Below are 24,706 nucleotides of genomic sequence, written 5' to 3' on the forward strand. Positions count from 1 at the left end.
ATTCCTGGAAAAAACCCTTTAAGGACCAACCCAATTTTTGGGGTGGTGTTTTTGTTCCCCCCTTACATTCCCATAACTTTACTTTTCCAATGAAGACTTTTTTTCTTTTCTCTGAGACGAGTTAGGCAACTTTCACACTTGCGTTTTGGGCGGATCCGTCATAGAACACGCACAGACGCCATCTGTGATTTGCGCACTGCAGAACACACCACGTGTGCATGTAGCCTAAACCTTAAAAAAAAAAAAATTGCTTTGTGTAACCCTTTTCTGAAACCTATAACTATTTTTCTGCCCATAGAGCTGTAGTTTCTATTTATTATTTTAGGGCACACTCGACCTTTTTAAAATCTATCAATTTTTGTGGGGAAGGCGAGGTGAAAAAAAATATATAAATTCTGGCTTTTTTGTTCCTGGCATTTACCGCACATGACATGCTATTAATATTTCAGATTGGCTACACAATTTTTTTTTGGACCTGTAATTCTTTAATTGCTTGCACTATATATCTGTATTGCAGCGAATAGTGATTTTACCGCCATTCTATTACACAGTGTCAGAGGCAGGGTGTAATTGTAGCAGTAACAGGCCAGACATGGGGTAGGTCACTGACAACCAATCGGACCCCCCCAATTGCATCGTTTTGGGGGGGGGGGGGGGGGGGTTGTGGAGCGATGGTGATCGGTTAGACAGAGGAGACTCCCTCTGTCCCCCCCACTCAGAAGCTGCTGTTATTGACCGTTGCATCTGAAAAGTTTGATCAGCCTGGAACCAGAGTGGATTGTCGCCAGACATGTAAGAAAAAATAATATAAAATATCACTGAATATCAATAATGTGTAAAGTCAGTGGTCATGAGGGGGTAAATCATAAATAGACATGCTGTGGCTTTCACATTTTGCCGGCTGAAAAAATCCACAGTGGAAATTCCATTCCGTGTGGCCCTACCTTAGGGGTTTATCTAATTGAGTGCTAGACGCCCTTCTTGTGATCGTTGCGTTTCTGCTGCGGTTCACCCACCATGACCTAGCTGACTATTTCATATGCTTTAGGACAGTCAGCTGTTGCAAAACTACAACTCCCAGCATGTCTGAGCAGCCTACAGCAGGGCATGTTGGGAGTTGTAGTTTTACAACAGTTGGAGGGCCGCAGGTTGAGCAATCCCTGCTTTAGGACATAACACAGCCCTGCAGTGGACACAGGTACATCCTGACAGCCGTTTTCTAGCATAGGTAACAGCAAATAAAAAAGGTACAAAAAAAAAAAACAACACACCTGTAGTTTCAACAGTTGGGACATGCATCCTCTGATACACTATGATCAAACAGGAAAATCTACTTCATCTGGGGCCATTCTACCTTGGTGGTAATAAATAGTGCATTAATGCTAAAGCCAATAATACCAGAATGGTAGTTCGTCAAAAGAGCTTGTAACAGCAAGGACGTGTACCGCTCACTAAGCAGGAGCACAGTACAGAATACTTTAAAAGGAGTGTAAGGCTGGGGAAGGAGTGGGGGCGGATACTCAACTTGACATTCACTGGGACCTCTCGGTAACCAACCTACCTTTGTGACCTTTAAATTCAGTATTACAAATTTAAAATTGAGGAGAAGGATAAAGACACTTGATCTTTTAGTAAAATGGGAAGGAGTACAAATAGGATGGGCATGCAGCACGGACCAGCTCACTCACACTCATGCAGACGCTTGAACACACACACACACTCACACCAGGAACATGAGGCTAATCTCTCCGGGCACATGTACTGGGGAAGTGCAGAGAGCTATGCAAGGATGTTCGACATAAACTCGATGAAGCGTTTGGAATACTGCTCCGGATTCACTGTGGAGATTTCTGCTCCGGCCTGCAAGACACGGGACAATAATTAGGTGGAACAGAGGGCGGCAAATAATCTTCAGCTTAAAGGGTTAGTCCTGCCTTATATAATGATGACCTATCGTCAGGATTGGCCATCAATATCTGATTGGTGGGGGTTCGACACCCCTGCCGGCTGCGCTCCGTGCGAGCACTGCTTCCTCTTCATTACACTGCACATCAACTCGGAAGTGCAGTGTAATGACAAATCGTTTCTCCATTCACTTGAGTACTTTTAATTACGGTACCACTCCACAGGATACGACACATTTACTAATCAGAAATACGCCTATATTAGGTGTATTTCTGGTGCAGTTTGTGGCGCAAAGGTCCTTTTTTGCGCCACAATCTGTGACTTTTCCCCCACTTACGCCAGGTAAAAAAAGTGGCCGGCAGGCCCGACTCATTTACCATTTTCTACTCCTGGTTTAGGAGTATAAAATGGTTTAAATGTAAGACAGCAAGAAAGCTATGTTACATAGCAGCTGTGGTTCTGCCCACGTTATGTAGAGGCCTGCGTCTTTACATAACTCCTGCGGATCCATGGCCAGCTATAGGGGATATTAAGGGGCCCTAATAAATGTGCCCCATAGTGTAATGACCAGAAAGCACCGCTCGCACAGAGCACTGCCTGCTCTTCAAACAACTGAGTGGCAGGGATGCAGAGTGTCGGATCCCCCCCTCCCCCCCCAAATGGTCATCAATATATATGGCAGGACAACCAAAGTTGGACAGACGTATTGCTCCAGCTTACCCCATGTTTGACCGTTTTGGCGGCATGCGCGGCTTTCTTCTTGGCATCGTAGGGCGTCAAGATATCAATGATAGCCATGAAATAGACTTCCTTCTTCGGTGCACCTTTCAGAAAAATAAAAATAATTATGAAAATACTAATATCAATGAGCAAAATGTATAGTGAGTGTGCGAGAGGATTCTAAAAACCAAAACTGGAAGAACAAGCAGATCACAGGTTGTCCCACTGTTGAGACACCCTAGAACAGTGATGGCTAACCTCCGGCACGCCAGCTGTGGTAAAACTACAACTCCCAAGATGCACACTTGCTTGGCTGTATCTGAGAACTCCATAGAAATGAATTGAGCATGCTGGGAGTCGTAGTTTCACCACAGCTGGAGTGCCGGAGGTTAGCAATCGCTGCCCTAGAAGCTGCTGTGGGGGAGACTGAGGCATTCCCTGAAGTCATGCTGAAGGACCTGGTGGATTACAGACCCCTCTTGTAGCCAGTTCCTAGGCCCTGAGGCATAACTGCCAACTTCACGTGCAATTTCTATTGCAGAGGAACTGTTTGACCACCTAAAACACCATTTCCCAGGAGCATCAGCAAACTCTATATATTTCTCCACAGGGATCATAAAACAGTGCTGTCACAAATACAGGGATGAGGACTAAAGTGAAGGGACAATACAAGAATAATAGCCACAGCAAGGGATGATGCACACAGTGATGTCACACTACAGTACCGCTATGCAGGGCTAATGCACAAAGTGATGTCACATTTGCATACATGGCTAATAAACACTGTGGTCTTAAGGTGGATTTAGACGAACCAATAATCGTTCAGATTATCAGGAACGACTGTTCCTGCGAGCGCTCGTTCCCAATAATCTGTCCATATAAAGCGCTTGTTCATTGAGTGATCCTGTCGTTTGTGCAGGCACATCAATCATCTTTTCTGGGCAGCAGATCGTGCTGTCTAAACAGCTCATACTGTGAAAAAGCGAGGATACAGAGCGAGCAACCGACAGTCGGGACAATCTTCCTTCCCGACAATCGGCTGCTCCCTCGGCTCGTCTAAGCCCGTCTTTAGAAAAAGCTTTTTTGCACATAATGTCTCAGTAAGAAAATAAAGCACAACATGATACAACAGAATAGAGATAAATTAGCACAGCATATGGCTAATGGCCTCAATGGTGTCAAAGTTCCCAGATTAAAAATAAAATAAAAACTCGATTCAAGGATAATGCACACAGCAATGTCATATTATAGTGGAAAAAGCAGTAAAGCTAAAAACTTGCACACAGTAGGGGGAATGTATCAAGTCCTGCATTCTGGAATTTTGGCTTTAAAAAAGTTGCAAAAATAGGACTTTGCAATACGATGCATTTTTACGCCACTTCAGTTTTGAAAAGTGGACGTGGTGAGCTTGTAAGACGGGCAAGTCAGATTTATCAACTGCAACTTTTTAAAGTTTCAAAATTGTCACAATCTTACTCCGGTAAAGGTGTAGTGTAGAAAGTGGAGTAACATCTCAAGACAGAAGTGTCAGACGTAAGGTACACCAAATTTACAAAATGTTGTATTGCATTTATTAAACTTGGCGCAAATTACAGCAACGCAGACTCCTGCAAAAATTCCCCTCGTGATAAATCTCACCCAGTTTGTTCTCTTATGTGGCACAATCACAGATCATCCTAAGGCCTCTTTCACACTACCGTTTTTTCTTTTCCGTTTTGCAGGCCGTTTTTTTGTGTTCCGTATACGGAACTATTCATTTCAACGGTTCCGCAAAAGAAAATTGGAATGTACTCCGTATGCATTCTGTTTCTGTATTTCCGTTGCAAGCTAGAACATGTCCTATTATTGCCCGCAAATAACGTTCCGTGGCTTCATTCAAGTCAATGGGTCAGCAAAAAAAAAAAAAAAAAAAAACGGAACACATCCGTATGTCTTCCGTATAGGTTCTGTTTTTGCAGAACCATCTATTGAAAATGTTATGCCCAGCCAAATTTTTTCTATGTAATTACTGTATATGCCATACGGAAAAACGAAAACTACAGTAAAATTGAAGAAAAAAAAAGCGTAAATTAAGACATAAGAAGTCACATGGTTGTACTCACTGTCATGGCTCCTCATTGCATAAACATCCACGGACGGGTCAAATTCACCAGGCCCAAAGAAGCGAGGGCAGTTCAGCAGATTCCCTGGACTATCTGGGGGAGTGCCATACGAACAAATGGGGTTGCCAGTGCCATCTTCACACTCCTCCTCCTCAGCCCGTTCCTCCACTTCCATCTCTTCCTGCTCTGCCCGATCTACGTCATGTAAGCCCACCAAGAGGCTGTAATCCATGATCTTAAGTACAGATAGGAACTGAAGGAAAAGAAGATGGACATGACAACTACTGTATGAGGACTTAGTCATCTACAATTTAAATGGGCTTTCCAGGTGTTTAATATTGCACCCCCGATCAGCTGTTTGAGAAGGCCGAGGCACTTCTCGCAGGTTATCAAGCACAGCCCGTCCATTGCATCGTGAGGACAGGCCTTCAATATCAAAATCTAGGGCAACAACCAGTAATGGTGAGAACAGACCATCAAGATGGTGCTGTGTAGCCATTTCTCCTTTGCAGTCTCAGAGTATAAATGTTTAAATTTACTAATAGCAAGCAGGGATCTTGATAAGGCCGAATGCACACGGCCGTGTTCCGTGGCCGAGAGTGGTCCGTGGTATGCTGGGCTGGATTCCTGTTGAGAGCAGGAGCACACGGCGTCATTGGTTGCTATATATGACAATATTTACATGGCATTGATTGCAACAAGCCAGGGCAAATCTGTCAACCACCCTCTTCACAGTGCAAGCCAGTAGTGCGCTCCACTTGTTGCCTCATTGTACATGTATAATTGAAGGATTTTCTATTATGTTTGGGGATTTCTATGAAATTGGAAAAGAAATGAAAGAAGAAATGGGCTAAACTGCAATACCAGACACAACCTATGGACAAGAGTGGCGCTACTTTTTTTTTGGGGTGAGGGGCAAACTTTTCTTTTTCCTAATCACGACTGTCTAATGGAATGGAATGAAACTACAGAAGTAGACAACATGTCATGGTCCTGTCCTAACTCAGGCAGCAGGCTTTCAGTCTCTGAATGTGATCAAGACTCTTTCCAACTACTGACCAGGAACACAAATCTCAAGAATACTGAGGAACTGAAAACAAAGAAACTTTATATACTGAAAAGCCCTTTAAGAAGCTCTATGCTGGATGGAACCCAATGCAATATCTTCTTTATTTTTTTTCTTTTCCCACCATACATTTCCCTATAGCATATCAATAAACCTTGGGTCACATATAAGCGGCACTGCGCTTAAAGGGTCATCCAAAACCTCCCAGAGTGGCTGTCCTGTGGTGGGGACGCAAGGGGAGCACATCATTGCTGCGGCTAGTGATTTGCTGCAGCAGCCACTTGTAACCCCTCGTCAACAGGATGTTGATTTCAGCACAGCAGGGAGAAGATGAGCCCGCCTGGTAGCGATGTAGACCAAACCAAGCAGTGGGGTCCAAGTAAGTATGATCACCCCGATCACATCTCAGCCACTCTGGGAGATATACCCCATTTAACCTTTTATACACTACTCACAAAAAGTTAGGGATATTTGGCTTGGGGGTGATGTTTCAGGATGAACCTAAAATGCACTCTAACCTTCTCTAAACTTTTGAATGCCCATGTCCAACGGTTCAATGTTTCAGTACTTTTTGCACAACTTGCTGTTCTCTAACAAGGAGCTTAACAGAAAAATTCACAACAGGTGTTTGATCCATAAATAGCCCAATAAATGTCCTGGTTCAATTAGTATTGGTATTTCAAGGGGTTGTGCGACTTCAGCAAATAGCATTTATTATGTACAGAAAGTTAATACAAGGCACTTACTAATGTATTGTTATTACCCATATTGCCTCCTTTGCTGGCTGTATTCATTTTTCCATCACATTATACACTACTCATTTCCATGGTTACGACCACCCTTAAATCCAGCAGTGGTGGCTGGTCTTGCACACAATAGAAAAAAGCACTAGCCTGTGTGAGCTCCCTCAGTCTGGGCCACCAGAGAGGCCAGCACTTTTTCCTATAGTGTGCAAGAACGACCACCACTGATGGATTGCAGGGTGGCCATAACCATGGAAACAAGCAGTGTATAATGTGATGGAAAAATTAATCAAGCCAGCAAAGGAAGCGATATGGACAATCACAATACATTAGTAAGCGCCTTGTATTAACTTTCACTACCTAATAAATGCTATTTGTTGAAGTGACACAACCCCTTTAAACAGTCCTCCTCTTCATGCTGTTCACATTTTCTGCATGCTAGACCAGTGTTTCCCAACCAGTGTGCCTCCAGCTGTTGCAAAACTACAACTCACAGCATGCCCGGACAGCCTTTGGTTGTGCGGGCATGCTGGGAGTGTAGTTTTGCAACAGCTGGAGGCACACTGGTTGGGAAACGCTGTGCTAGACGACCTGCAAGGGTACCTGACCACAGGCGTCATCGTCTTGCATGGGCCAGAGAGCATCTAAGCTGGACGAGGGACCAGTGGGCCTCAGTGCTGTTCACTGATAAAAGTAGATTCACGCTGAGCAGAAATTATGGCTGCAAACGATGTTGGAGACGTCAAGGAGAGCTCTGTGCATCAGCCACAGATGAGCCTTTGGTGGCGTTACAGTGTGGGCAGGTGTGTCTAGTCAATACAGAACTGCCCTACACTTTGTGAATGGTACAGTGACAAGCCCATACTACTTAAATAACATCATTAATCCAGTCATTGGGCCTCTGTATGAACAACACAGGTCTAGAATCATCTTCATGGAGGACAATGCGCCAGCTCATCAAGGTCCCATCATTAGGGAACGGCTGGTAGAGACTGGGGTACCTCAAATGGAGTGGCCTGAACTTTCTCCAGACCTGGATCCCATTGAAAACCTATGGGATCAGTTGAGCCGCCGTGTAGAGGCTCGCAACTCTGTACTCCAGAACCTCAATGACCTGAGGGCCGCCCTTCAAGAAGAGTGGGATGCCATACCTCAGCAGACAATAAGTAAAACTTGTGAACGGCATAAGACGTCGTTGTCAAGTTGTAATTGATGCTCAAGGCCACATGCCAAGTTATTGAGACACTGACCTTTTTGTGGGGGTATACCCACCACTGTTGTTGGCTTTTGTTTCAATAAACTGAGATGAGGAAATCACCATTGCTGCTTCTACTTAAATGCCCTATTTTCATGATATAATATCACTGTAGCAGGAACTTTTTACATTTTCCATGAATTTCACCCAAAATCCAAATATCCCTAACTTTTTGTGAGTAGTGTATGTGCAGGGACCTGTAAAATATTTGTACAAGCCAAACACAAATCAGACATTAATGAATAAAGCTAAACATTTCCAGAGACCCGAGGAGGCTGACTGTCCTGCATATGGCGCTTCTGTAACAAAGCTTGATTATTGTATGTAGTGACAACTTCTCTTATGATATTCTGACTGCTAAGACCCTAATTGATCGCTATTATGCAGTCTATCAACAGCGGAGAATATTGTCATCAACTTTACTATGGCCTTTAAAGAGGACCTGTAACCTCTCCTTACATGTCAGTTTTAGCAACTACTTGCGTTCCCCATGTAATAATTCTGGATCATCGATTCTTATGAATCTGTTGTGCCATTACTTTATTATTCCTACTACAAGTTATGACTAAATGGCCAGCAGTCTGCAATGAAGGTCCAGCTGGGCTTACCAGTAGTTTGGGGGGGTCCCCGCACAGTCTGTCATTATCCAATAAGTGCTACTAGTGTCAGACTGTGCAGGGACACTTCCCCAAATGGTAACACCCAGCTGGACCTTCATTGCATGCTGCTACCTATTCATTCATAACTTCTAGCAGGAATAATACAAGAATGGCACACCACTGAATCATAAGAATAGATGGTCCAGAATTGAAGAATGCAAGTAGTTGCTAAAACAGACAAATCAGGAGAGGCGACAGTTCCTCTCTAAGGCCACACAACTCATACCTCTCGCAGTTCTACCAATCCCAACTTAGATCATAGGATCCTTTGATGATTTTTCTCCAGCCGGTACTGAGAAAAAAGGCTGACGCTAAAGTGACCACCACCACAGCTCAAAGGGCAGGCCGTGGTCCTCTCTAAGTATTTAAAAACATATCCCATTTGGTCATATTGAAGGGAACCCTGTCATGTTGAACACGGTGTCTGAGCTGAAGGCAGCATGAATAGAGCAGGAGAAGCTGAGCAGATTGATATATTTTTATGGGAAAAGATTCACTAAAACTTGCATTTCACTCACATTCCTGCTCTTTCTGGGCTTTAAATCCAGGAGGCGGTCCTATCAGTGATTGACAGCCTTCCCTCTATTACTGTGTATACAGATAGCTGTCAATCACTGATAGGACCGCCTCCTCTACTGCAAAGCCCAGAATGAGCAGGAGTATAAATGAATTTTCCCACAAAACTATACATCAATTTTTTCAGCTTCTCCTGCTCTATAACCTACTGCCTGCAGATTATTTAGCACTTTCATGGCGACAGGTAACCCGTTAAAGGGGTTGTACAAGATTAGAAAATTATGGCTGATTTGTTACAGAAAACAGTGCCACACCAGTCCACGAGTCATGTTTAGTATTGCAGCTCAGGTCCACCAAAGTGATTGGACTGACCTGTAATACCCCACACGACCTGTGGACTGCACCGTCTTGGAAAGCAGGCAGCCATGTTTTAAATCCTGGACAACCTCTCTATGAACTGTCTACAGCGAAGTCCCATAAGTTGTTAGTTTTAGCTGGGATAATTAGGTCTTTTACCCAAGCAGACATATTTAACCCCTTTATAACCAAGGTGCCAAGCTTTGGTATCTGTGGTATATTGCTAGTGGATTCCACGCCCCACCACACTTATTGGAATATTAGAGCAATTCTGCTCATTTATCAGATGATAAGGTTATTATGGGAGACCACAGACGCATTTCAGGCCACTTGCACATTCTATTATAAGGAATCTGTCACCAGGATCGACATGGCCAGGCTCCTGCATAACCATCTCATCTGGCCCCGTCAATGAAGGAGAGGGAGCGGCTGGCAGAGGAAGAAGGAGCTTGCCCAGAATGGCCTTGGCACGCCCTCGGTGCAAATGACAGCTAATTTGCATACGGATTAAAAGTACTTTTTCTCCAGAATGAAGCAACTTATCACCAAGTGAAAGCGATCATCACATTCAGCTGGGCTAGTGCCAGGTTTAACTGTGAATTTCCTGATGACAGGCTGCCTTTACTAAGTGCCAGCTCTCACCTCTACATCTTTTTTCAGCTTCTCAAGGAAAATCTTCTTGTTTTCCTCGCCCACGTGCAACTTCTGCCCTTCATTCAAGAAATCGTTATCTTTAAACGTGGGTAGATCCTTGGCCTGTGGATTAAGAGGGATTGGTAATTGAAGCATAATCACACTAGACTTTTCCCGAAGTAAGCAGCTTAGCAAGAAATAACATTGGATAATAAATAAAATTAAGTAAATGCAATATAATGACTTAGCTAACTGTCAAAAATAGGACTTCACTGGTCCTCCAGCACTGATGTTGTAGTCTTAGGATAAATTATCAAAGTTTGAGCGCTAGGGAACTGAGAGGGTCATTTATTAAGACCGGCGTGTGCTGGCGGTGGATCCGACGAAGGTATGTAGAGGCGCCGGCTTCTACATATGTTCAGCGTATCCAGCGTCGGTCTAAATGAAAGCCAGCTTACTTGCTGGCTTAAATTTTGACCATTTTCTACACCTAAAACAGGTGTAGAAAATGATGAATTAGACGGGCCTGCCCCCGGCCACTTTTTTTTTTTTTTAGACCTGGCGTAAGCGGGGAAAAGTCGCAGATTGCGGAGCAAAGGACCTTTGTGCCGCAATATGCGCCTGAAATACACCTAATATAGGCATATTTCGGATAGTAAATGACCCCCTAAGATTGCAAGAGCGCCACAGCCCCTTCATTGCGATGATCAGAGGAGGCTGGACCGCCAAAAATCAAAGGTTGATGGCCTGTCGTAAGGACAGATGCTGTTACCTACCTTTTCTTTGTCACTGGCTTCTCTGCATACGGTGGAGCCCTAGGAAGAAAGCCAAAGAAACAGATGAACACCCGACTACTACAGTCACAGTATTCTCCTCTCATAATAAAAAGGCACATACCTTTAAGTCATATTTGCGGTGGACAGAGAGTCTGTGGCTGAATACGTTCCTGGTGACCACCATGTAGGTCTCTACGCCATCTACTGTGAGTCGGTACATACCAAGGAACTGAGGAAGCAGAGTGTTACCATGACACTCCACAATAAACTGTAAGGAAAAGGACAGTGAGATATATACATTGGGTCATCAGAAGATCCACAATCATCAAAACACAGAAAGGAAAATGGAACGGAAAACGAGGAGGAAATCTAAGACCCAACTTTGCGTCTCAATTACACATCATTTTTAATATATCTCTGCTGGCTGTGAGTGAATGGAATATATCTGATTTACATCTACAAGTAAAAAACCTGTTCTGATTTTGTCCTTCCTTCTATGGATGACTGTATAATTGATATGTGAATTGCTTATAAAAAAAATAAAAAAATACACCACAGTTGCAGCTACCTGATGGTATTTCTTCAGAATATTGTGCATCTCAGCCACATCTTCACTTGATATCGTCTTGATGACAAATCGTCGGTCAAATGTGATGAGAAATCGTGATCCAAACCGTCCCTGGTTCTCACTGTTCACAGGTGCGCTGCGGGTCAAAGAGTTCTGGGAAGCAAACAGCAAGAAATCCCAAACTGAGAAGATGTAAACTTCATACTTCCTTAGTAGAACAAGGCATTAAGGCCTTAGAGAATCACAATAAGTTCCTCCAGTTCAGTATTATGCTGTACTATGGAGATGTTCTCTTGTAGGGGAGATCATCTCCTAAGCCTAGAGTCTGTAGTACAGAGCCATAGGGACTCAACGTGCTGCCCTACAAGCTATGAAAACAGCCTTTTTATTTTCTGTTGGATCCATACATATCTGAGATAATAAAATAGAACAGTCTTCTTATGAAATTAGAAGTACAGTATGGTCCATAGACATCTCAGAACTTGTATAGAGCTGTAATGTGGTCGCCTGCATGAGACCCAATATGTTATTACCTGGTAATCCTGGTCATCGATTCCAAATCTCTCTCGCAGATTCCGGAAGACCATGGGACAATATTCCTTAAATTTGAAACGGCTTGGCAGGTTCTCTCTGGAAAAAGGAGATGGAACTTTAACGACCCAAAAGGACCACGTTTTGTTTTGTTTTTCAAACGAAGAGCACATGAAACTTCTGGCTCTGTTCACACTTGCATCATTCGAGCAGCGACCGACAGACTGCATTCATTTACAATGGGGTACGGAGAGGTTCTGTAGTTGGCAAGCATAGCCAAAGGAATGTCATTGTGCTAGTGTGAATACAGGCTGTGCCGGCAGTCGTCAGGAACAGGGATGCTATAAAGTATATTGATCAAGACTTGTTAGATCACCTACATGTACATCCATCCAGAAGAAGCAATATAATGGTGACCACTTAGGTTAGGTTCACATCTCTGAAACAAACTCCGAGTTCTGGCAGAGGAACAGGCTATGGGAGTTTACCAGGGGCGGATTGGACATAGACCTGACAGGGAAATTTCACAGTGGGCCGATGCCCAAGGGGCCGCCTGAGCCCTCCTCACGGCCGGCCAGTGGAAGCTCTTAGGGATGTATTTTGTGATGGACTGTGGTATCTGTTGGGGGTGGTATAATGTGCTGTACTATAATATTGCTGGCCCCGCCTACTTGTTTTGGCTCCGCCTTCCATAAGTTTGGACCTGACTACAAGGGGCCACCTTTATTATTTTTTTCCAGGACTGCGTCAAGTTCCCAGTCCGCCCCTGGAGTTTACCACATCCGGCATACTGATATTGACGGATCCCCAATGAGATCCGACTTTCGGCCAGACAAAAACTACTGGAAACAGATCCCATTATAGTCAATGGGGATCCACCAGTATGTCTATGCCGAATGTAGTAAATTAAAGTAGTCTGTTGGATCAGACTCCAGGAGTTTCTGCCAAAGATGTGATCCTAGACTTGCACGAAAGAGCAAGTTTTTAAGAAAATGACTGACAAAAATCAGACCTGGAATAAAGCCTGCTACATCAGCAGAAAGGACACAACCCTCAGAACCGCTACCGATAAGAGATAAAAAGCAGCTGAATGAATACAGCGTCTCCCTCCATCAATCACCATGGATAACAATGAGAGGAAAGCCACTTCATTCCACTGTGTCACAATCCCTCATCTGAATAGCTATGCAGAAACAGGAGGTCAGGTTTGTCCGCACACTAAAGGTCAGTCCTGACGTGCAGAAAATGAACTGCGGCAAATGTCTCCTGCTTGTCTGCCAGCACTCTATAGAGAAGAGCATCTACGCATCTACTGCGCGGACAACAGCGAGGAAGCAGGAAGAGCTACCGGATCCTTACTAATAATTACCACTAACCTGTGATCCTAGCCAAGCTGAGGATTAATAAATTACTCCCGAGATCCTGATCTTCTAAACTAACCCAGTATTCTTACCATACATACTGAAAACTAATTCTTAAAGGGGTTATCCCATGAAACACTTATCCCCTGTTGACATGATAGGTGCCAAGTGTGAGCAGTGGGAGGCCGACCACGAGAACAGGGTTCCAAGTTCCCCGATTTGAATGGAATATCGGTCACACATGAACTGAAGCTCCATTCAACTGTATGTGACTGCCGGAGGTAGGCGAGCACAAACGGTTGGCTATATCCAGTGGTGCCATAGAGTTGAATAGAGCGGCAGCGCACTTCAGTGACTGCTGCTTCGTATTCGTGATCAGAGGGGGCACTGATGGTTGCCCCCTCCCTTATCCCCTATAATGTGGATAGGAGATAAGTGTTTTTCATGGGACAACCCCTTTCATCAATAGCATCACGTGAGAAATGCAATACCAATACTAGTATATGCTTACAAGGTTATTGTGTCTAGATGTCATGATTACATACTTATTTCGCCACCTGGTGTCCTCTTGATTCTTTCTTAGAAATTCCACCTAATGTGTCCATTGTGCGGATCATTACTGTCAGGCCTTCACAATGGCAAACCTCACTGCTGCCCGTGTACAAGAGGAACCTGACCGAGTGACCGCTGACACTGGACATACAGTCAGGTCCATTAATATTGGGACATCAACACAATTCTAACATTTTTGGCTCTATACACCACCAAAATGGATTTGAAATGAAACGAACAAGATCAACTCTCACTGCAGACTTAATTTGAGGGTATTTACATCCAAATCAGGTGAACGGTGCAGGAATTACAACAGTTTGCATATGTGCCTCCCACTTGTTAAGGGACCAAAAGTAATGGGACAATTGGCTTCTCAGCTGTTCCATGGCCAGGTGTGTGTTATTCCCTCATTATCCCAATTACAATGAGCAGATAAAAGGTTCAGAGTTAATTTCAAGTGTGCTATTTGCATTTGGAATCTGTTGCTGTCAACTCTCAAGATGAGATCCAAAGAGCTGTCACTATCTGTGAAGCAAGCCATCATTAGGCTGAAAAGAACACAACAAACCCATCAGAGAGATAGCAAAAACATTAGGCGTGGGCAAAACAACTGTTTGGAACATTCATAAAAAGAAGGAACGCACCGGTGAGCTCAGCAACACCAAAAGACCCGGAAGACCACGGAAAACAACTGTGGTGGATGACCAAAGAATTCTTTCCCTGGTGAAGAAAATACCCTTCACAACAGTTGGCCAGATCAAGAACACTCTCCAGGAAGTAGGTGTATGTGTGTCAAAGTCAACAACCAAGAGAAGACTTCACCAGAGTGAATACAGAGGGTTCACCACAAGATGTAAACCATTGGTGAGCCTCAAAAACAGGAAGGCCAGATTAGAGTTTGCCAAACGACATCTAAAAAAGACTTCACAGTTCTGGAACAACATCCTATGGACAGATGAGACCAAGATCAACTTGTACCAGAGTGATGGGAAGAGAAGAGTATGGAGAAGGAAAGGAACTGCTCATGATCCTAAGCATACCACCTCATCAGTGAAGCACGGTGGTGGTAGTGTCATGGCGTGGGCATGTATGGCTGCCAATGGAACTGGTTCTCTTGTATTTATTGATGATGTGACAAAAGCAGCAGGAAGAATTCTGAAGTGTTTCGGGCAATATTATCTGCTCATATTCAGCCAAATGCTATAGAGCATTGAGCATGCATTTCACTTGCTGAAGACAAAACTGAAGGGAAAATGCCCCAAGAACAAGCAGGAACTGAAGACAGTTGCAGTAGAGGCCTGGCAGAGCATAGCCAGGGATGAAACCCAGCGTCTGGTGATGTCTATGCGTTCCAGACTTCAGGCTGTAATTGACTGCAAAGGATTTGCAACCAAGTATTAAAAAGTGAAAGTTTGATCTATGATTATTATTCTGTCCCATTACTTTTGGTCCCTTAACAAGTGGGAGGCACATATGCAAACTGTTGTAATTCCTACACCGTTCACCTGATTTGGATGTAAATACCCTCAAATTAAAGCTGACAGTCTGCAGTTAGAGCACATCTTGTTTGTTTCATTTCAAATCCATTGTGGGGGTGTATAGAGCAAAAATGTTAGAATTGTGTCGATGTCCCTAATATTTATGGACATGACTGTATTACGTGGAAGTAAATTACGACAAGGAAATCAACAGCAGGGGTTGCTATAATATGCATGAAACAACTATATCTGGACAAAGTTGCTTTTTCAAATGATTATAATAAAAGTCTCACGATGTGTGTGATTTAACAGAGTAAATTAATATTAATTAACAGTCAATAATCTCTCACTATGAGGTACACTTCCCAAAAGTAACCCCTGAGAGCTTTTTTTTTTTTATAGGGCAGCATTCTTACACCCTCTTGTGGCAAGACGCAGTGTTTAATCAGATCACATCTGTAATCATTTACATATCTACCTGATGGGTTTCACATCAATCCAACATTTCTATCTGGGTGCTTTTTGTCAATGAGTGTATATATAGTAATGGGAGATTGCTACATGGTACGGACAACCCCATTCTACGGTCTCCAACAGCAAGCTGATCAAAGAGGGTCCCACTGTTCGAAGTCCCTACAAGTCTAGCTGTTACTGGCAAGGGCACCCTTGACTGATGGTTTTATCAGCAGCACTACAAAACATAATATTGAAATCGGATGATCCGGATCCATTACCTGAATGTGGAAATTTAAAAAGGGGATCTAAATGTGCCCTTAGGTACCTTGTAGCTGTGAATCGTCCTGCCAGGATAGGGTGTAGGATCAGGTAAAGGGTGCACTTACTTGTTGAATAGGTGGTTATCCACTTTGATTTTGCTGTAGGCTTTAAAGTCGTCTGGCATCAGCATGACTGGGACAGGGACATTACTCAGCTCATTGATCTACGGACCAGAAGAGGGAACACTAACTACAATGATAACAGGATTCACATGCTTCACAATGACCATTTTGCACTACAAGGGTATGGGCTGTGCCTGTACATATGTCCCAAACACAAGTGAGACATGTCCTGGTGCAACTGATCACCACTTACCTGAATGTTGTGCCCCTTAGGATTAGCTACATCCTTTCTGTCGGTCACGTAGAGGAGGTCGAGGGGCACCTGGTGCGAATGTCCGCACTTGGCCCCCCGCTAAGCAAAAATTCTGACAGGTCTATATGGGTGTAAAGACTCCCCCATAGATTAGGAATTTAGAGCCCTAGCTATGCTCTGTTACTGAAATGTAGATATGTCAGATATTGGCATTGGTGGGGTCCATGGGCTCAGAGCCCCCAGGTATCGCTAGAAATTGTAGCCCATTTTTGGGCCATGCGGCAATGGACCCCCCTATAGCTTTTGCCTCACATCTCTAAGCTAATGTTAGGGCCTGTTCACCCAGAGTTTTTCCCCCTTGCAGAAATTTAACCACAGACACCACATGGCTGTGCCCACATGTTGTCCATTCACAGCAGATTTTGCAGACGCAAAACCCACCACATAGTCCATGACAAACTGCCGCGGTTTTTCACTTTGAAAGCCGCTCACAGTGTAGTCCAACTGATTGAAGCCGAGCTGCAAATGGATACCCACCGCAGCTTCAGGCTGTCCAGACACCCCACCCCACATGTCCCTCTTTGGCACAGTTGTGGCTTTAAACAGCGTCCGCCTACTAGAATTGTGGTGTGGAATCTGCACCAAAACGTTGGCGGCAAAAAACTCTTTGTGAATATAGGCCCTTAAGCTGCAACCTCGCCAGGAAGGTAGCTGTCCCTTCTTGGAGTGGTTTCTGGACAGATGCCCCTGGAAGCCATGATGCATGGAGCTAAACTGTGAATAGACATCCAACGGGGCTTAACCACAAGCAGGTCCACCATGTTTTGTTTTTTTTTTCGTGGCAGATTTTGGCTCTGCAAAATTCGCGTGGGGAACAAACCCTCAAAAAAAGGGTTTCTCCAAACTGAGTACTACTCACTTTACCAACCTGCCGACGATTCCCTGATCCCAGCGATGATGTGGATTGGTAAGGCAAATATCACTTCTCATGTTATTTTACAGCACTGTAAGCCCCTCTCATGGGGCTGGACACCCCTTTAACAGGGTCAGCGTAGAAATTATTGTGGATGCAATCACTCAGTGGACCCTCGCCTCTTCTGACATATAACCAGTGTAAGTGAGGGCCACACAGTATCTACACCATAAGTTTCACGACCAAAGATGCTTGTTCTAGAGCCACCACATGGTCACATCCATGGCACCCTCCTCATTAAGTTAGTCATTGACATGGTCTGATGGTTCCTCTTCTTCCTCGGGGGTGGATGGGGGGCTTTGCTGTATCCTATTTGAGGGGTCCCTTGGCACCCGTTGACTTAGATACCTCAATTGTAATTCACTTATTAGATAGTCTTTCAGAATTAATGATTTTTCACTCCTATGGGTCACTGCTTAGCAGCACAGGACTCGGCCCATGGGTGACAAAGGCAGATCTTCATGCGCCTGAAGAAATCCAGGGTGAAGATAAAATGTCGGCAGCGCCTGTTCACTAATGCCAGCATTTCAGATCTTGGTAGTCAGTGAGAAGAACCCATTAGTCCATCTATAGTAATCGATTACTTCAGTCTGACCATCTGGGGTCCGATACATTGGCCACATGAGGAAAAACCCTTATTCCGGCACCTATTCTGCAGACCAGGGGTAGGCAACCTCCGGCACTCTAGCTGATGTGAAACTACAACTCCAAGCATGCATACTTGCTCTGCTCTTCTAAGAACTCACATAGAAATGAATTGAGCATGCTGGGACTTGTAGTTTCACAAGAGCTGGAGTGTCGAAGGTTGCTGATCCCTGCTGCTGACGGTATTGGGCCATGTTGACCAGAACAAACCTTGTTACCCCTAGCAACCAATCACATAGCTGCTTTCATATTCCCAAAGGAGTTTAGGATATGAAAGCTAATTGCTAATTGGTTGCTAGGGACAACAGGTCAGTTTTTCTGCAAGGGCGCCTTCACGCGCAGCAGATTTGGACTGAAAATCACTTCTCTTCCTCTGAATGAGGATTGCAGAAATGCATGTGCTTTCTGCCAGAAACGACCCCATCCAGAGGAATGGAACTGGATTTTCAGTCGCAGAAATTTCCTGCAACAAAATCTGTCGTCTGTGAAGGTGCCCTAGGCGGTGCACGTACGAAATCTGCAGCATGTCAGTTTATTCCGTGGATCTCCACCCTTTGCAATGCAGAAGATGAAATCCATAGCCATTTCTGAAGCAAAATCCAAAAGGATCAGCATCAAAATCCACTGCGGACTTCTCAATTATCTAAATTCCGCTAGGCGGGCGTGGGGTGTCCGCCTCCCTGCATTTCCAATGGGAGGCAGCGATGCTATTTATGCAACCTGTGGTTTAAAGCTGAAACAGTGTCAAGAAAGGGCATGTCCTCTCTTGGTACGGGGTCCGGTTAGATACTGCTGGGCGTCCGCCCGTGGTTTAGCTGGAGTGAGTCGACAGCATTTTCTGCCATGTAAACATACCATTAGGCAAGACTCAGACGGGCGAGTTCAATGCAAGAAACTAGCTGCGTGTGTAAGCAAGATCTCCCGGCTTTATAATAAATTACAATGCTATGTGTCCCTGCCAGACCTCTAATCTACTGGGGGCACTATGTCAGTGTAATTCAGTAGATTAGAGGTCTGGCAGGGACATACAGCCTTAAAAATCATTATAATGACGAGCAATCAGAGGTCAGAACGGGAAATCACGCTCACACACGCAGCGAGTTCCTCACATTGAACTCGCTCGTCCGAGTCTAGCCTTAGGGTACAGCCACACAGTCGCAAAAAACTCTCAGGAAAATATGATTGCGATTTTGCAATGGATGCGCTGCCAAATACACGAGAGTTACATGCAGATTTACCACTGGTGACATGCTGCGTTTTTAGGGTATGGGGACCACAAGGAGCAGACATGTTGCAGTTGCGGTGTGGACATGAGGCACGCTGCCGCACAGGCCTCGATGAGCCCTAAAATAATAAGGGCCGCACTGTTTAGTCCTTCTGTATTGTTAATGACCTCTCAGCCATTAACAATGTACATTGACTAAACCGTGCAGCTCTGTATTAGCTTAATGAGGGCCCGAACAACCGCACCAGACCACAACGTGGCCACGTCACAACCGCGCCGTGTGGCTGAACCCTTAGGCCCCTTTCACACGGGCAAGTTTTCCACGCAGGTGCAATGCGTAAGGTGAACAAATTGCACCCGCACTGAATCCGGACCCATTCACTTCTATGGGGCTGTGCAGATGAGTGGTAATTTTCACGCATCACTTATGCGTTGCGTGAAAATCGCAGCATGCTCTATATTCTGCGTTTTTCACGGCCCCATAGAAATAAATGGGGATGCGTAAAAATTGCAAGCATCGGCAAGCAAGTGCGGTTGCAATGCGATTTTCACGCATGGTTGCTAGGAGACGATCGGGATGAGCAACCCCATTCAAGTCTAATCACTGTATTATTTTCTCTTATAACATGGTTATAAGGGAAAATAATAGCATTCTGAATACAGCATGCTTAGTAAAATGTCGATTTAGGGGTTAAAAAATAAAAATATGAACTCACCTCATCCTCTTGTTCGCGCAGCCGGCATTGTCTTCTTCTTTCAGGACCTGCAAAAGGACCTTTTATGACGTAATCGCGCTCACCACGTGGTGACGTCAGCAGGATAGATCCTTCCATCTTCATTCAGCAGGACCTGCGCTGACGTCACCGCGCTCACGTCATCAAAGGTCCTTTTGCAGTTCCTGAAAAAGGAAGAAGATGCCAGCTGCGCGAACAAGAGGATGAGGTGAGTTAATATTTTTTAACCCCTCAATCGACATTTTAGTAAGCATTCTTTATTAAGAATGCTATTATTTTCCCTTATAACCATGTTATTAGGGAAAATAATAAAATCTACAGAACACCTAACCCAAACCCGAACATCAGTGAAGAAGTCTGGGTTCAGGTCTGGGTACCACACTGAGTTTTTTATCACGCGCAAAACGCATTTTTTTAGGGTGTGTGGATGACATTTCTTCACTCAAGGTTGTGGATTTACCACTCGGAAATCCGCGTTGCCTAGGACGTACCCCGAGGGGATATTTACGGGCGGCAGAGATGTTGCAGATAATTCTGTGACAGAAAACCTGTTCCATACGTGTGAATGGGATTGTCTCCAGTCAAAGAGAAAAAAAAACTGCCGTGTGTGAACGTACTCGGACAGGTAAAGGAGGACGGCTGCTTAGGCCTCTGCATGCAAATGTGATTATTCCATGTGCCGCATTACTGTCCCAGGTCAGACTAGGCCCCGTTGCCCATAGCAACCAATTGGCATACCTTTATCCATCTGTTCTGATGGCGCAGTGATCTGATTGGTTGCTATGAGAAATGACTTCAGGTGCTAGTGTATGCGCCCGGGGGTACGCAGGCGTGTCCCTCATGCTGCAGAATGGCATCTCTTGGTCTCGTTGCCATAGTAAACAGAGGAGGAAATGTATAGGTGTGTCACTGCATGACTACCTACCTCCATCAGCACAGAGGCTGGTACCAAGGGCATGGGCACCCATGCCTACCCTGAGCAGGGGGCAGTATACCGTGTGACAGTGGGTGCAGGGGACTTACCGTGTGGTTGACCCCCCACATCAGCACACTCAGCAGGGGCTCGCTGGCTCGGAAGAGCTTCACTTTCTGACACACAAAATGCTTCTTCTTGGTCTTGGTTTTGCTGGCGCTGCCCGCCACAGCGCTGCTGCAGTTGGAGGCCATGATCACGGTTCTCTCGCAGGACGCTCAGCGGGGTCTCCCGGGCTGCTGGCTCTCGGCCACCCCCCTTGGCACAGGTCTAGTTACCGGGATCCCCCTCCGGGGGCATTGGCCCCATCTACCAGGATCTCATGTTCTCCCCAGTCTTCCGGTCCGGCCGCGTCGATGTGACCAGTAGGCGGCGCTAGCTCCCCCGGTGTTCTCAATGTAGCTCCCCGGCTGTCAGTCCCCTAATGCTGGCTATGGGCCGGCTGTCACTGTAAGCCATGCAATTCCCTCCCTAAAGCCCTGAGCTCAGAGGCGATTCGCCAACCCGATGTGGCCTCTTGATCGGTCTCGCTCCCTTGCTCCCGGTAGAGCCGGTCCGGTCCCCCGCTTCGGACAAGATGGCTGCCTGCAGCGGGCGGTGCGGACCGCAGCATGTTTGAGTCAGAGGTAGGGGGGGACGTTCTGGGCAGCACTGCGGATATTGGTATGAATGGCCGTTTACATTAGGAATAAATCTCCCGTCATCTCGTTTCTCCTTGATAAATTAGAACAATGAGATTAACTGTATAAACTGGACAGAGCAACATGAGGAATTAGATCGTCACGTCCAGCTCCTCCCCCCCCAGCAGAGCACAACAATGGTACGGTCTAGGAGAGACTGACAGATGGAGCGGAGTACGTGAAATCAGTGTGTACGGCGGTTCTGATGGACGTGATGCTACATGACAGCGGCTCTGATCCTAGTGCCCACATATGACAGGGGAACCTGGGGGTGGGCGGCAAATGGCCTGCTGGGAAAATCCCTAAAAAGGCACACTTGGATTATTTGCGACAGATAACATCACATGTGATCCCATAGCTATATATATATATATATATATATATATATATACATACATATGCATGTGCTCTAGGCACTGTTCACACAGTCAGGTTTTTTATGCAGTTTTTGAAAGCCAAAATCAGGAGTTAATTGAAAAACAGGAGATGTCATATCTGTCCTTTATACAGGGTGGCCCACGAAAAAGCAGGATCACAGCAGTATCAACATAATAAGACGTGCCCAAAGATGCACAGACGTGACCAGGGACCACTTTCAGCATCTTGTAGGTAATAATAAAAAATAAAAAAACACTTGCTCGTTTATCTTGCCATACTATCTACTTTCTCTCTTTTTATGATCCACTCCTGATTTTGGTTTCCAAAACTGCATCAGGAAAGTCGACCGCATGGCCGTACGTACCCTAAGGGCTCATGCGCACAAACGTATTTTTTTTCCGCGTCCCTTACGGGGTTTTTTTCAGACTGTATGCGGAACCATTCACTTCAACGGGTCCGCAAAAAACCCAGAAGTTACTCCGTGTGCATTCCGTATTTCCATTCTGCAAAATTCTGTTCTGTTAGGGGCCAGCTGTTCAGTTCCGCAAAATACGCAATGCACACAGATGTCATCTGTATTTCTTGCGGATCCATTTTTTTGCAAAATACATACGGTCGTGTGCATGAGCCCAAAGGCCTCATGCACACAGCCGTGTTCCACGTCCGTGAGCGGTCCGTGGTAACCCAGCCGGGATTCTTGCTGACAGCAAGAGCGCACAGCATTATTGGTTGATATGATGCCGTGCGCATGATCTATACCAGTGTATTACTGTAGTGCATCGGCAGCATGAAGCGCCAATGACGCCGTGCACTCCTGCTGTCAGCAGGAATCCCGGCCGTGTGCATGAGGCCTTAGAGTATGTTCACACAGTTTTTTTGTGTGTGCGGAATCCACTTCAGGATTCCTTATGGCTTTTTGGATACGGTTTTTATTCTGACACATTGATTGATGTGTTTTTTTTTTTTTATTCTTCCCATTTCAGTGGAAAGTTTAGATGTGGATTCAGCACCAAGAATGAACATCACTTCGCTTTTCCGCGCAGAAGTTTTAAAGGCGGAAAAAAAAAAACACGTGCTGTGTGTAAATCAACAAGCGGTTTGCACATTGAAATCAATGGAAATGACTGGATGCGGAATCTGCAAACATACCCTTAGGACTCTTGCACATGAAAGTCTGCAATACACGGGCACCGGCCGTGTGCAGCCCGCTGACCCATTCACTTGAATGGGTCCGCAATCACAGAGATGCGGAACGGAAGCACGGATAGGAAGCACTACGGAGTGCTTCCGTGGTGTTTCTGTCCGTGCCTAAAAAATTGAACGGTGCGGACAGATCAAGGACCCATTCAAGTTGAATGGGTCTCAATCCGTCCCGGCTGCCGCACGGACGTTGCCTGTGCATTAAGGGACCACAAATTTCGGTCCCCAATGCAAGGAACAGAACCACATCGTTTGTGTGCAAGAGGCCTTAGACTGTGGCTACATGGCGTCACATGCCCAAAGATCACTGTGTGGCAGTGCAGTCACTGAGAGGAAGGGTAATAGAATAGGCGGCACGCACCAGTGTAGATAAGACCATTCTTTATTCATACAAAAGATAAAAAGTTACTCATTGGGCTGGAGCGCATGGTGCAGTAGAACCCAGATGAGGACGGCGGTTTCGCGCTAACTTGCGCTTCGTCAGGCCAAATTGAACTGAATGTAGCAGTTCTGGGGTTGTATGTAGCAACTTTGGATTCACATGTCGACCCTATTCAGTTCAATGGCTGCACTGCCACGCTGTGATCTCTGATCATGTGACGGGTGTCGCAGCCAAGATCACCATGTAGAATTTACAGAAATGATTCTTTGTGGTGCCCAATGGTGACAGTCGGCTACTACAAGCAGCTTTAAAGAAACACTCAAGTAATCATTTAATACAATTAAAGGGGTTGTCTGGGATTTTGACACTGATGGCCTATACTCAGGATCGGCGGGGGTCCGACACTTGGCATTCCTCGCTTATCAGCTGTATGAAGAGGGTGCTTGGTAAGCTGCGGCGTTCTGTCGGGCAGGAATAATTCAATTAAGAATTATTAAATAATGGTCATAAAAATAATTAACCATGAAAAAATAAAATTTGTCATAAATTCTTGAAATCGTGACCTGGTGAATTTTAGACAAACTAATCGATACAATTCACATCGGAGTCCGACTATTTCCTCAGATAATAAGTTATTTTTATGTGAGATGACGTTAACATGTAGTTCTGCATTATACAATAATACACAGGTTTATAAAAATATGCAGATTTATTGGTTACAAGGTTATAAACATATATAAGTAAATAAACACAATGATACATCCAAATGAATATATATAGCATTGATATAAAGCCTTACAAGCTTAGGCCTCTTTCACACTTGCGTTGTCCGGATCCGGCGTGTACTCCATTTGCCGGAATTACACGCCGGATCCGGAAAAACGCAAGTGAACTGAAAGCATTTGAAGACAGATCCGTCTTCAAAATGCGTTCAGTGTTGCTATGGCAGCCAGGACGCTATTAAAGTCCTGGTTGCCATAGTAGTAGTGGGGAGCGGGGGAGCGGTATACTTACAGTCCGCGCGGCTCCCAGGGCGCTCCAGAAAGACGTCAGAGCGCCCCATGCGCATGGATGAGCTCTGGAGCGCCCCGGGAGCCGCATGGACGGTAAGTATACTGCTCCCCCGCTCCCCACTACACTTTACCATGGCAAACAGGACTTTAGCGTCCCGGCAGCCATGGTAACCATTCAGAAAACGCTAA

The 24,706-nt window shown here is 45.1% G+C and overlaps 1 protein-coding gene and 1 long non-coding RNA gene across 2 annotated transcripts; one reads left to right on the forward strand and one right to left on the reverse strand.

The window, feature by feature from the left end:
• On the reverse strand, positions 1–21,437 carry PIP4K2B (phosphatidylinositol-5-phosphate 4-kinase type 2 beta). Its single transcript, XM_044296025.1, has 10 exons — positions 20,915–21,437; positions 16,065–16,162; positions 11,834–11,930; positions 11,301–11,453; positions 10,854–11,000; positions 10,733–10,771; positions 9,966–10,079; positions 4,728–4,980; positions 2,626–2,729; positions 1–1,860 (listed from the first exon to the last, which is right to left on the reverse strand). The coding sequence occupies exons 1-10, from the start codon at positions 21,056–21,058 to the stop codon at positions 1,780–1,782; spliced, it is 1,230 nt and encodes a 409-aa protein (XP_044151960.1). The 5' UTR covers positions 21,059–21,437; the 3' UTR covers positions 1–1,779.
• Positions 21,366–23,884, forward strand: LOC122939840. The gene is made up of 3 exons (XR_006390181.1): positions 21,366–21,490; positions 22,055–22,153; positions 22,906–23,884. It is a non-coding gene; the product is annotated as an uncharacterized LOC122939840 (long non-coding RNA).
• The last annotated feature ends 822 nt before the right edge of the window (positions 23,885–24,706 follow it).

Source organism: Bufo gargarizans, chromosome 6 (assembly GCF_014858855.1).
Source record: "Bufo gargarizans isolate SCDJY-AF-19 chromosome 6, ASM1485885v1, whole genome shotgun sequence".
Classification (NCBI taxonomy): Eukaryota; Metazoa; Chordata; class Amphibia; order Anura; family Bufonidae; genus Bufo; species Bufo gargarizans.